Source organism: Cupressus sempervirens, chromosome 9 (assembly GCF_028749045.1).
Source record: "Cupressus sempervirens isolate cs-2001-9-10 chromosome 9, ASM2874904v1, whole genome shotgun sequence".
NCBI classification, from domain to species: Eukaryota; Viridiplantae; Streptophyta; class Pinopsida; order Cupressales; family Cupressaceae; genus Cupressus; species Cupressus sempervirens.
Window position 1 is genome coordinate 71,509,796 of NC_143126.1, and position 15,503 is coordinate 71,525,298.

At 35.3% G+C, this 15,503-nt stretch overlaps 1 protein-coding gene across 5 annotated transcripts in view; it reads right to left on the bottom strand.

Annotated features, from left to right (window-relative positions):
• Positions 1–349: 349 nt before the first annotated feature.
• PK3 (serine/threonine protein kinase 3) overlaps positions 350–15,503 on the bottom strand; it is a 169,774-nt gene continuing 154,620 nt past the window's right edge. For all 5 annotated transcript variants that reach the window (XM_089799010.1, XM_089799009.1, XM_089799011.1 and 2 more), the window contains one exon: positions 350–858. In XM_089799010.1, the coding sequence (XP_089655136.1) occupies positions 633–858 (226 nt within the window). In that variant the 3' untranslated portion in view covers positions 350–632. The remainder of the gene's footprint in view (positions 859–15,503) is intronic.

Genomic DNA, 15,503 nt, shown 5'->3' on the forward strand with positions numbered 1-15,503 from the left:
TAGAAGAAATGCATTAAGACCATTGATTAACATATTAATGTGGAAATCAATCCCATGATCCTCTCTTATGCAAATTTGCAGTCATATGGAGACGGTAGAACAAAATCGAAGATACATTTTGTTTTTCAGACTTCTTGATAAATGCAGTCACACAGCTCATTGCTCCAAATGCTCAGTGATGCCACTAGTTATATCAAACAAATAAAGAACCTTCTACAAAAAATGAGCAATCTGCAACATGATAGAAGGTTCTCTCAGAAACAGAGAGCATCACAATTCTCACATACAAGTGCTTAAGTGAAACATGAATAAACAAACAGCTTGTGTTAAAATAAGTGTGGTGGCAATCTGAACAAAACTTTGCATATTAATCATATACTCTTAGCTTATTTCAGCTCATGCTAATAAAACAAATTGATCTTGCCAAATACAGCAATCTCATACTTCAGTGTCATATTCCAACTTTACAGATTAAAGATTCAGCTAGAAGGATGGACAAATCTGAATAAATACACATCTTAGTCATCCAAACTAAAATACCATTTAGCGAATATGTTCAAACTACCAATAATCATCAAATCAACTTACAAAGAATGGCATAAGCAATGCAACTTGGGGCAAATAAGAACTGGTCAAGAAGAAAATTTGGAGAGCAATTTGTCTACATGAATAATAATATCATCGATACAGGGGCGGATAGCAGCTTGAGGTTGAAGCATCCATGTTACAAATTGATGCAGTGATTCTGGGTAGGGAGGGCTAGGCCCAGGAGGCCATTTTATTTGACCGCTCATGACTGCTAATTGTAGGCTTCCTCCAGCTTCCCCTAGAGAGTGTTCAAATGGTGACATACCATACCTGTAAAAAGAGTCCAAAACACTAGGTTATACCTTGATCATTCGTTATACTTCTACTTATGCAAAATTAATCATACTCTCTTTAACTTTACATATACACTCAACTTTGTTTTCACCAAAGGCCCTTACAGTTTAATAGTTTAAAGATTAAGGTACATGGCCCTAACATGTAAATGGTTATGATTAGGAAAAAGAAAACACTATCACAAAATCAACTACACTTGTAGATTCGACTCATCTTAGACTGTCATTTATTTAACCCACCAAAACCTGTGGTAGACTTATCATTCACACTTTCACACACACGTGCATCCAACTAAGGTCCACGCTTGCTTTCTCTATTTGATCCGGGTTTCTGGCTACAGGAATTTCTTTTGGATAGCCAATTATTATATATAATTTATTTTTTACATTTCCAGTATTTCTGCTGATGAACTTTCTATGGACCAGCTAGGACTCAAATATGGTACCTCTCATTTGTAGGCCGGTATGCTCTTTCACTGAGCTACAGACCCACTCTGTTACCAGCCCTTTTACAGTTTGGGTGTGGCTCATTTCTCCAACAGAGTCTATACCTGTAATCCAAAGGGATGTGACTCCTAGCATGTGTAGTAATGCCATCAAAGGTTCATCCCGTGTGGGAGGCCTTTTTCTAATCTAGTTAGTTCTCAGTGATCTGATATAGAATTTGTTTTATGGGGCTCCCTTGTTATATTAAGACCGGATGTCTCATTGATCTACTTGAATCACTAGTCGACGTGAAATTTAAAAACTTCTATATGATGTTGGCTGTTCAAGGTCACCCAAACATGGGGAGTTTACCAAGATTTGAAAACCACTATGAATCTTCTTGAGCTTCACAAGGATTCACCCATATGACCTTTGAATCCTACAGTTTATCCATTTTATGTTTACAGTGTACACCTCTAGTTACATTTTCTTCAGTAAAGCAAAAACTCAGGCACATAGGATTCATCCTTTTTTAAGAAACTTTATCTCCCTAGCATCTTCATTTGTCTCCCCTCTTGTTCAGAGTTATATAAAAACTCATACCTGGAATCATCCCTCATCTCAGAAACGTTTGGCTCCTAGGAATGTTCTTCAAAAACTAAGGAACTTCTACAAAAATTCTTATATGAATTACAAGGATATTTTTCCCTCTTGTGAATAACTAGTTGATAAGAGTTGAAATAACTAAAAGAAAATACTAAGACATGTATTTTAAATTTTAATGATCTCTGCATGAAATTTTAAAAATTGTTTTGCAGGTAATTTATTAGTGAAGCCCAAAATGGTTTTAATTTTAAAAATGCTTGTGTACACAAAATTCATAAATTGATTGACGTGGGAAATTAGTGATTCATTTTATATATTCTGATAATATACTTTTGCATTCCACAATTTAATTTGCAATTCATTAGCTTCTGCAAAAAAATGCCCCAAAATAGTCAACCTTGATGAAAACATAGGTAAAGCAGGACTGACAAACATACAGAAATGTAGGAGTAATAATTGTTTTCAACATTTGTACACATGATTTTTAAGTTTTTAACCCAATGGAATAAAACTACTACTCTTGAGAACCTCCAGGAGGTGAAGAGTTCCTAATTTGACCATTGTTATTAAGAGTTTGCTTATAATATCTCCTATCCTTCCATATGTTATGCTTCAAAATCAGAATAACTTATGCATGTATTGTTTGTTGTTTTCCTTTCCAAAAATATAGTGCAGGAATATACTAATAGCAAATGCCACCAACTAACAAAAGTGCCGTGTCTTTAAAGGCCCAGGCACTCAGTGAAAGTGAAAGCCACTACCTAGAACAAACTCAAGAGAAAAATCCAATCTATGCAAACTATGCAAGAGAGAGAACAAAATCTGCTTTAAAGACCCCACAACCAGCCAAATGTCCCAGCAGGATGCATCACCAACCATCCATGTCTAAGCTCATCACTTGGATGGCACCTCTATTCTTCTCCACAAAAGAGGCACCTTTAGCTCCACAACTCTCAAACTATGGTACGGACGAGAAAACCATCATCCAGCATTGGCAAGGCAAATAGATCAGTAAATTATAGCCAGCCACCACTATGAGTATGGACAACCAGCAAATATTTCACAAACAAAAGATTTAAGCTCCTGAAATGTACAATGTCTGTTATTACGTATCAAGAACTTAGTTACCGATTCAGGTGCATGGATGTGTAAAATAGTTTTTGGAGGGATGCGGATGCATTATATATATATAAAGAAATATACAAAATTATAGTATGATACTTCACCAATACCATTAATTAAGATATCTAATAGTTCACAAATATTCAAATTCAAATTCAAATAACTAATAACTGAATATTCAATAAGCCATATCATATACGTCTATGTTCTATCATGTAGACCTCTTCAAGGAGATTACCATTTAGGAAAGCACTCTTGACATCCATCTGATGGACCTTCCAGCCAAACTGTGCTGCCATGGCTAGGACTAATCTGATGGTGCTTGTCTTTGCAGTAGGAGCAAAGGTCTCCTCATAATCAATGCCCTAACACTGAGAAAAGCCCTTCGCCACTAAACGAGCTTTGTACTTATCCAAAGTACTATCCGATTTGTATTTGATTTTGTAGACCCATTTGTAGCCAATGGGTTTCTTCCTTGGTGGAAGATCAAAAAGGACCCAGGTATTGTTCTTCAATAGGCTCTGGTGTTTAGACGTCATGGCTTGTTCCCACTCTAGAATTCCTTTCGCCTCGGAATATGTTTGAGGTTCAAACACACTGTGAATGTTGGCCATGAGAGCAAAGCTAACAGAGTCTATAGTTTTTCTCTTTCTCCAAGCAGTTCTCCCATCAATGAGCTCATCATCACGAAGATCAACAAGTGTCTTAGCCCACCACTTAGGCCGTATAGGAGAATGACCAACATTAGTACCAAGAGATGCTTAATTAGCAAGATCCTCATCAGATGAATCTGGATCAAACTCAGGGAAAGCATCTACAAAGCCGGAGGTGTCTATATAGGTATCACTGGTATAACTGGAGCTGCAGGAGCTACTGGAGCCCTCCCATCAAGTGGGCCTAATGGAAGCCGAACTCCGAAATCATGAGCCATCATAGGCTGGTCTACTGGATCAGGAACAAGAGAAACAGGCATGAATGGTCCTCGCTACTCATCAAACACTGCATCTCGACTGTAGATGAGATGAGATGTCTCAATATCGATCAAGCGGTAGGCTTTGTGAAGACTGCTATATCTAGCAAGTATCAGTTTCTAACTCTTGGCATCCAACTTGGTGCATGACGCATCAGAGATCCAAACAAAAGCAAGGGAGCCAAAAACCTTCAAGTGACTAATTTTGGGTTGGCGACCTGACCAGGCCTCTTCCAAAGTTTTACCTTTGACCACCACTGTGGGTGACCAGTTCAACAGATAAACTGTAGTGTTAATTGCTTCTGCCTAAAACTGCTTCGGAACATGTCTGTGTTCGAGCATGGATCAAACCATCTTGGTGATTGTCCTATTTCGACATTCAACTACATTGTTCTGTTGTGGCATGTCGGGTGTGTTTAACTGGTGTTTGATGCCATGTGTATCCAAGAAGTTGGAGAAAACATTAGAACAAAATTCCCCCCATTGTCTAATCTAAGAGTAATAATAGATTTCTCAGACTCTTTTTCAACTAAAGGTTTAAACTTCTGAAATACAAGAAATGCATCTGATTTCTTTTTAAGGAAATACACCCACATTTTTCTACTAAAATCATCAACAAACAATAGAAAATACCTAAACCCAAGAACAGAAGGAGTGGGCATAGGGCCGCAGATATCGGCATGAACAAGCTGAACTACCTGAGAAGCTCGCCATGAATCATCACTAGTGAAAGGTGTGCAATGTTGCTTCCCAGCCTGGCATCCATCACAAACTCCAAGCTGTTGAGTCTAAATCTCTGGCAATCCAAGAACAAGCTCATCCCAAGCAAGCTATAAGAGATAATGCACATTTAAGTGCCCATATCATTGATGGCAAAGTGTGCTGACAGAAGACCACCGAGCAACCATAGTTAAGTCTTGAGAATCACCAGAATCAGTAAATCTAAAAAGGCCATGATCCTCAAGACCTATTACAACAATAGACTTAGTTGCCCGATCAATGATTGTGCACTGATGTGAATTGAAGGTGACTACCAAGTGTGGAGAATGTTGCAGCAACTGACTAACTGAGAGTAGATTTAGTTCCATCCCTGGAATGTAGTATACATCAAGGAATATGAGATTCCTCCCAACAGACTGAATCTAAATGTTCCCTTTGCCAACAACCGTGTACTCTGCTCCACCACCAAAAATAACAGAATTTGAATAAGGCTAGTAGCCAGTAAACAAGTCTCTGCGGTGAGTGAAATGACGAGAGGCACCTAAATCAATGTACCAGGCAGACAACTTCACATGATCTGTAGGTCTTTTAGCCATGAAGGCGTAAAAGGCAGATTCCACCTGCTCAATGTGCTTTGCACCGTTCACTTTGGGTTGCGAACCTAATTGCTTAAACTGTGCAACTAAGCATTTCCGACATTCAACCTTCATGTGTCCAAACTTGTGGCAATTGTTCCATTGAATGTTCTTTTGGGAACCATCTGATGCTAGAGTAGAAGACTTCTGCTGAGATGGCTGTTGAAACTTTCCTTTATCCTTCTGAAAGGATTCCGCAGCAAAGGCTTGCTCTATGGAGGTGGAACTGGAGCTACTACCAAACTGTTGTTTCCACCGATCTTGCTAAAGCAAAAGGGTGCAGAGATCAGTAAACTTCAAATCAACACCAGAAGATGTGATGTTGAGAGTCTCGATAAAATGCTCACAGGATTTTGGTAAACTTCGAAGAGTGATAGCCACAATATCTTCTTCCTCCATCTTGCGATCGATGGCAAGTAATTGATCACGGATTTCTTGAATCCAATTTAGGTGTGCCTGGAGCGAGGTGCATTCATCCATGACAATAGCAAACAGAGTGTTTTTCAAAAAGAAGGCTTTGCTTTTGTCAGAAGTCTCACGAAGACCTTTGAGATGTGTCCAAATCTCGGCAGCTATCTTGCCGAATAGAATCTGAGAAAGCTAATCATCAGCCACAGATAATTTGAGAAGCATCACTGCCTCTCAATTATTTAGATCCCATGTATCTTGATCAGGACCTGGAGAAGTCGGACGCTTCATAACACACAGAACAAGTTGATTGGTGTTTCAATATTCAAAAATTGCAATGATCCGCTGCTTTCAGGTGCCATAATTTTGACCATTGAATTTGGAGTTATGCTCAAGCAGAATGTTTGTCAGAGATGCCATGGCATGTTTTTCAATGAAAAACTATGAAAATCTGTGAAGGCATGTTCTTCAAGGATAAAAAATGGAAGACTCAGAAAAATCGAAGAGTGACCCAAAAGAGAGCTCGAAAAACTTAGAAGGAATATGCTGTAATTTTTTGGATCCGTTGGCTCAAAAATCGAGGCACCTAGCAAAAACAGACAACTAGGATGAACTCTCAAAAAACCCACCAAGAATCTGAAATCAAAATATTTTTTCAAGCTTAGAAATTAGGGTTTCGAAAATAATATAGTCGACAGACATAGAGGTAAAAAAATGGCAAAAAAAAAGATGTTTGTAGGCAAAATGATGCCCGATTTGTTCCAGAACAAAGGCATTTTTGCAAGGACAACACAAACCAAAATGCCCAAGAAAAAATAACGCCCAAGAAATCACTGATTTGCAGATTGTGATTTTTAGAAGGAAAAAAAGCCCAAGAAAATACAACTTTTTTTTCAAATGAATTCACAAATTTGTCTTTGAAACCCTAGCCGTGACTAGGTATTACGAAGCACGTAAAAGACTTCAAAAAGAATTTCAAAATTTTTTGGAGCAGATAATTTCGAAAGAAATTATAAAAGATTATAAAAAATTTGAAGTCTAGGCTCTAATACCATATTATAGATGTAACTGGTAAATACTTGCTTGTTATTAATAGAGACTGAAAGGTCAATTTATACAAAAGAATAAAGTGATGTTTCCTTAGGAAACTATAAAAAAGAATAGAAATATTCTATTCTAACAAATAAAGCTAAAAAAGCAAAAGCTAACCAAAGCTAACTAGATATTTACAATAGATTACCATTAACTAATGATAGACAATTATCTATTATTGTAATATGTTAATGATTAAATGTTCATGAATTGAAATTGAAATCATACGGATTCACAAAAAAATCATCATCTGCAACTCCAACTGTTGCAAGTTCAAGATCATTTGAACTGAAAATGGTTTCACTTATGTTAGATGTACCATGTGTCATGAAGTTATCAAAACCATTAACTAATGATAGACAATTATCTATTATTGTAATATGTTCATGATTAAATGTTCATGAATTGAAATTCAAATCATATGGATTCACAAAAAAATCATCATCTCCAACTCCAACTGTTGCAAGTTCAAGATCATTTGAACCGAAAATGGTTTCACTTGTGTTAGATGCACCATGTGTCATGAAGTTATCAAAACCATCATCCATGATTGTAGTAAGATCTTGAATTGTTGAATCCAAGTTTGCATAGTCAAGTTCTACATCCCAAAGGTTGGCTACCCCTTTCTTGTAGTGTTCCTCCTTAGGTGACAAAAGACTCAAGTATGAATGTAAATAAAGTCTTTAGCTGTTTTTGAGCCCAACTAGTTATGCTTCACTAAGTGGATAAAGTACTATATACTCTGATTCCGGTCAACAGCAGAAGATTTGCAACATTGACAATGTTTACAAAATTAAAGTAAAACATAGAAATGAAAAGCAGTTTAAAGAATTGTAGAATACAAGTGGTAAACAAAAAACAAAAATTACTTACTTGTGAGAGGATCTTGATTGTGAGAATTTGTAGATTCTTAAATAGTTTACTATAGAGGTACTACCATGTGATAGCTCTCATGTCACTTTGTCACTTTGGTCCATTTATCACAATTCGACTAAGTTTTGCTCCCGAAGCAAATAAGTCAAATTTTGTCCTAATTTTTTTGTGCACATCATCATCTTGGAAGGGTCTTGCAAAAGCTTTGTAGCACCTACTAGAAACTTCATCCGCACATGATACTACTCTATCTGGCATAGCAAGTACTTCCTTTCTATAGTACCTTGGAGATAAGGCATATGCAAGGAGGTGCAATGGGGTAATCATCTTTTCCCAACAATGATGAATGATTGTTTCTAGTTGATTGCATAAGGCTTCACATTGTGTGGGGTCATTCTCATGTGTTTGTATGGAAATTTTTACCTTCTCTACCATTGTGTCCATGTCGTCATAGACATCCCCCGAACAAGGTTGGTTTGTATCAGCAAAATGAAGCATATCATGATAGAGTGTGAAATCTAATGCAAATTGCACACGAGCCCACCAACTATCATCCAAGATCAACGCCTTGACCTTTTGTGCCCTCTTTGAATTTGAATCCTTCAATATACCACTAGCTAGAAACCATTTGGATTAATGCCCCTTGCACCTTGACAAGTCGTCTCATAACAATAGTACGAGATGCAAAACAGGTTTCAGCCACCTAAGCAAGTGAATAACAATCTGTAAATAAATATTAAGAAAAGTTATATATAATTTGATAATTGAAAATGACAAGAAATTCATCAAATTAAATAAATTAATTAAATATAGTAATTGTAATATACCTTCAACAACTCCAATTTGGTGAATGGTCAAATTCAATTGTGACATGTGATGGTTCGTCACAAGCATTTGTATCTCCTCCCCCTCTTGGTAAATTTGGTTCACCTAATCTATTTGAGTGCCAATTTGTTACATGACCAAGTTTAGGGAGTGTACAATGCATGGTGTCCAAAACATATAATCATACCAGCCCCCAACCAAAGCATTTGCACCCCTACAATTATTGGCATTATCTATAAACCTAGACCACATTCTCAATACCCACCATCTCTATGGCCTAAATAGGAATTCTGGAAATGAACTGTGAATCTTTCATGTCTCCTTCATGATTAACTATCTTCAAAAACATTGTCCCTTTGGGCAACACTACAATCACAAAAAATTCATGGTTGGTTTTTGGTATCATTCCATCCATCAAAAACAATAGCAACACCCAAAGTTTTCCAAGGATTTCGAATTGGTTGAATAGCTCGCTATACACAAGATTTCTCTATTTGCAATAGAGTGGTATACACCTTCTCATGCCCAGGACTTGTGTAACCAGTCGGTGCTTTATTGATGGCTGCCACCATTTGCTTCCAATAAGGTGATCTCCCCAAGTTTAAAGGAAGACCACTAGCATAGAGGCAACATGCAATGGCTTGATTAACAAGCTCTCTTGCCTCCATTATAAAGTGGTACCCCATAGCCCTCTTTTGCAGGCATCTACTTTCCTCTTCCACTCCTAGTACAGGTACTTGCAAGAATGGATGTTTGGAGGAAATAATTTGTTCAATGGGTAATTGCATTGTTTTCTTTCTGGATGGAGATTGATAAAAACATTTTTGGAACTTTTAACCAAATTAGCTTCTTATTCTTTTACATATGAAGTTATATGTACATTAGACATCCCCTTCCCATCTATGTCTTTGCACATTGTCATTCCATTGCTAGCAAGGCCCATTAAATGAAGTTTGACCTGATAATATGACCTATTGAATGGTTTGCCTTTGTTACTTTGATAATAATTACACTTCCAAAGATATGAGCCACCTCCTAAAACCCATGACATTCTTGTGGTATGTTTCCATGTAAGAGATCCTACATCAATTTTGAAACCATTGGCATCTTGCCCTCCCACTGAACTTTGACTATCGGTGGCAACGGTTCTTGCACAATACAATCTAATTTCTTGCTATAATAGGAAATTAATTAAATTTAAATTAGAAAAAAACAATGAACATCAAGCATACAAGTGCTAAAAAATGATAGAAAACTACTGAAATAGATAGCTAAACTTGTTTCTTTATTTCTTTCTTTTTTTAAAATGAAAAAGAACTTGAAAATAAAACATTAAAATCAAGAATGGGATCAAATGTTTACCTTAGATGCTTAAATTTTTTTGTGGAAGCTATCTCACACCCCATGAATGATACTCTTTGAAAATAATCATCTTGCCTTCAAGATTCCAAAATGGAGACCAAATGAGAAGAGAGCCTAGCTATAAATAATATGAGATGCAAAATGATGGAATGGCCTCTTTTGGGCTAGTTTAGGGTTTAGGAGAAAAAAATGTAAAGAGAACATGTTTTAATGTGCCTTAAAGTGAATTGTCTTTGAATTGTCTTTAAAAAAGCATCTTTTCTGATGTTTGGCATCTGGATGCCCACAGATGCATCTGGGTGTCATGTGGATGCCACCTGGAAGCACATTTGGGCAACCAGGATGCGCTTCCTGTTTTTTTTGTAGGATTGTTTGTACAAATGTAGTAACATTGCCAATGTGATTATGTCTTCTAAATGCATATTTGAAGACTCATAAATATTGAGAGGAGACATGTCTCTATAGTTAATCATCATTAGTTAATAAATAACCATATGTATAACTCATCTTTAAGGATATATGTAATATTAATATATTAACCATATATGTAATATTATTATATAATAATATATAATGTATAGTATATATTATAAGATATTTATCTTAAAGACGATTTACCATCAACAAGGTATCTCATGATAAAATCAATTCGATAGAAGCTACGACCTTAACACTCCCTCTAGGGAGGATTTAAAAAACACATTATGCTCTCAAGAATAAGAAGAGATATCATCTCAGTATGATATTCAATTCACTACGAGACTAAATTTCTCACCTTTCATAACACACAATTGAAGTAATTTCCATTACTTTTAAAAAACACCACCTTAAGTGTGGTCTATAGTAGCAACTATGGTGTCCGGCAAGATCCGGCCCAAAGAACCATAATAATTTTGTTATCATGGTGTCCGGCAAAATCCGGCCCAAAGCACCATGATAATAGGTCTACCATTTGTAAGATTGCCACCTTACAATTGTTACCTTCTGACTATTCGTTATCATGGTGTTTGGCAAAATTTGGCCCAAAGAACCATGATAACAGGTCTACCATTTATAAGATCATCATCTTATAATGGTTACCTTCTGATTGTTCGTTATCATGGTGTCCGGCAAAATCCGGCCCAAAGAACCATGATAACAGGTCTACCATTTATAAGATCATCATCTTATAATGGTTACCTTTTGTTTATATATGTCAATGAAAGATTGTCACCTTTCATTACATATCATATGTGAAATAGTAACCACCATGAACCTAGTCAAAGGGTGGCACAAAGGCTTTCACCTCATTCTCTCATAAAAAAATGCATTACAAGGAATTTCACTTAGAACTTCTTGTCGTAGAGAAGATATCATTAACAAAGGGTTGCACCTCAAAATTCTCTTTTTGAACAATGATCCTAGGAAGTCAGGTCCTCTAGTTACTCCAATAGAAACTATCTTCACCCAAGGATGCCTTTCAAACTCCCACTAAATCTGATATCAATCTTCTGACTTTCTGGTGGTTAGTCATTACTTCCTCATAATATACATAGGAGTAGGCCCATCAAAATCATGCAGTCACACACATGTATTTCTAGACTCCCTCTAAGTATCAATCTTCTAAGCCCCTGCATTGCCTTCAAAGAAGTGTCATACTCCCTCTTAATGTAGAAGAATTTCATAATTTCAATCATCAAAGATACTTACTTCAAGAGCCTCACTTTATCCATCTTGATCATCAAGGTCTTTGGAGCTACTATCATTAGATTGAGTCTGTACAATATTTGGTAGCACGTGTAAAGTACCAACTTTCTTTTCTTGTAAGAACATCTTCAAAACATAAAGGAAAAGATCAAGACAAATAACCCTAATAGTATGTATAGGATTACATATAAGAGAGAGCCTACAAAGAGTAGATAAATGTAAAAGATATGAATACTTATCTACATATGAGGATTAAGAAATTGTTCGTTTAGATTATTTGAGAATGGAACATCTCCCCTCTAAATAAGGTTCAAGTGGGAATGGAACATTGACTATTATTCCCCCCCCCCCCCCCACAATCTAAAATTTCCACTCATTCTTATATTGTTGAAATTTTTTGTATCAAATATGACAACACCTTTCTAAGTTCCAACTTGCTCTTTTCATCCATTGAAGCTCCAAACATTCATTAAGCTTAATAGTAGAAGCGAACACAAACTCATACACAATACACCAATATCATGATTGAGTATGATTGTGCCACTTGAATGACTCTACAACTCATACATCAAGTTTCATTTATCAAAGAGAGACTCGTAAATAGTAAAATTAAAGTCACAACATTCTTATGATGTACACAAGGGGTAGGCCCATTTACATAGTTGCATGAATTTTAGTCGAGGCTGTTACAATTTATCGATCACTGAAGATTCCATCACAACATTGGTTTACTCCCTTTGAATCAATATGATCGATATCACTAACAGTTTGACAAAACCATATCCTCTGTTTACTCCCTCTAACGGATGTGTCAGAATCCCTTTGAACATAAATCTTTTAAGCTTCTAAAATAAACTTTCCTTTAACAAAGTGTTAGACTCTCTCTGAATCTGATATTAATCCTCCTTTTCTTGCAAGAACATTCTCGGAGGAAAAGATCAAGGCAAATGCTCATATAGAAAAACAAGTAAGCGAGATATTACAAAGATTAGATAAATAAAATACTCAAGGATAATAGATTCTCATTTGTACATCAATATTTCTTTCATTTGATATTTCATTCTATTAGACATTAATCTAAGAATGATCCCAATTATTTCAATATAAAAAATATCTAATTTAAGTATATATATATATATATATATATATATATATATATATGTTCCATTTTCTACAGATATACTTTAATTGATATTTTCAACATATTGTTATTTTCCTATGGAATCAATATAATACTTCCTATTTGTAACTTAGAATGTATGCATTGTCCGTATACCCTTATAAATTTCATGATTGATGTCATTATTCATAATGACTAGCTTTATTTATATACATTTTTCATATAAAGAATTGATTATCACAAATATTCTTATTTTATTTCAATAAACAAAATCATTTATATTTGTATTCAACTTGATAATAAAATATCATTAAATGAATATCGAAGATAAACATAATATAACATTAGCTTAAAATAATACCAAACAATAATTCCATAAATTTGAATAATATACACATTCTAATGTATATTATTCCCATATCACTATTATATACATATTTAATAATCTTAAGTAATATAATACTTACCTCTACCTTCCACCCACATGGGTAACCTTCAATGTATGGTATCCAATGTGGACAATGGACAAGCATTTGATTTGGTTTGAATCCTCTTTACCTTTGTTGGTGACCTTACTCGTTGGTAGTCTTTACTTTATTTATAACTCATGTTTCTTTCCTTTATAACATTAGAATATAGAAGAACATTAAACATGCATTTAATTTCTTAATCATACCTTAATTCAACAGGTGCCTTATAGTGCATATTACCTTTTCTAAGGGAAGTCACTATGTAGTATCTAATAAAGTTATCTCAGTCACCCGGATTAACTACATGATCCCACTTTTGTTCTTATGTGCTACTGGTGTTTGCAACATATAGGAGTCATTTGCTTATCCTTGGGGTTTTTATTGATTGTGTCTATTATAATTGGTAGATCTCTATCCAATACCTGATATTAAATTGGTCGTCTTCAATGCTCGTAAGTGCTTCAGTCACTACGCAGGCATTCTTTCTTCATTTATGATTTGAATATAATGTAATGCACACCTTGCCACACTGGTCCATGCTTTACCTTATCTACTATCCATGGAGGAGATGAATGCACTATTGCTTGTTGCTCTTTTGTATGTGCTGCTGCGATTATTCGATGGTTTTAAATGATTTAATTCTTTTGGTTGATTTCGTCAGCTTATATCGAAGGAAACAATATTCGTCTTTGTTCTGTCATAGATATATCTCCCATGTAAAGATGGCTCCGAATAGAGATGTTACCTGTAGGATGCAGTCTTATTGGTGTCTATATAGATGTATTCATCCTTCAAATGATGATTTGAAGATGTATTTCTACTACGAATGATGACGTGCAAATGTATTAACATTGTCCTAAAATGTCTAATATGTTTTTATGATCATGAGAAATCCTTTGCATCTCTTGTTAGATCCATACTACTCCCCCCATGTATATTCTTGTAGCAATGCCTGAATGAAATCTCATTTAGCAATGCCTTAATCATGTGCTCATGAATGTTACAAGTGGATGTGTAGTCGCACAAGTGCCTAACTATGTTGCTGGCAAAGCAAAAAATACTATACTCTAATATCATTTCTATCCATGTCAACTGCTGAGGATCTCTGATTTGGTCACGGCAGAAGTTTTTATGTCTATCATCTCCTTCAAAATTTGGTTCCATGCTCTTCTAATTTCTGACTCTTCAGTCTGCACCCTTCAATCAACATATTATATGTGAAGACATTTGACTGAAGCAATCTTTCGAATCAGCTTATATATTTCTTAGATCTCTCAACCTCTTTTACATCTACAATTTGGCTCTGATACCATGTTGTTTTTCTAGGATCATTTTTGCAAATGTAGTAACATTGCCAATGTGATTGATGTCTTCCAAATGCAGATTTCAAGACTCATAAATATTGAGAGGAGATATGTCTCATGAAGAGACATGCCTCTATAGTTAATCATCATTAGTTAATAAATAACCATATGTATAACTCATCTTTAAGCATATATGTAATATTAATATACTAACCATACATGTAATATATTGTTATATTATTATATAATAATATATAATGTATAATATATATAATTTATATTATGTTACATATATAATATATTATATATATATATATATATATATATATATATATATATATATATATATATATATATATATATATATATAAGATATTTATCTTAAAGATGATTTACCATCAACAAGGTATCTCATGATAAAATCAATTCGATAGAAGCTACAACCTTAACACTTCCAGGTGGCATCCACAATGCACCTGGCTCCACATCAACATCCCCAAGCACCCTCTTCCACTTCCATGGATTCCCTGCAAGCATCAATAACTAAGATCAATAGTATTGGTTATCTAACTTGTGAACTTTTCACACCATCACTCCATTGCAAATGGGGACCCTTAGGTTTTCGCTTTTTTAATTAGTGGTTGGTTTGCTTAATTTTGCAGTGTTTTGCAAGTCTTAGGTGAATTGAAAAGGTGAAAGTGTTGAGCATCCTAGATGTTCAAGTGATTAGAAGCTAGCATTTATAAAGTAGTATAAGATTTCCTAATCTGCAAGCCAAATTGCAACGAAGTGTGAAATTTCTGACCTGGCAAGAGTGTTTTCTTGATCTTGCCTTAATGGACTTCAAACATTCACCCAACAGTTAGCCAAATTTGATTCAAAATGTCAATGGGCCCTTGGTCTATTGGTGAAGTTGAATGGCTCACAAAGAGCCCACCAGGGATCAAGTCTTGCTGAGTGCAAGGCTTGAAGACATCATAAGGGATGAGGACGAGATCATACC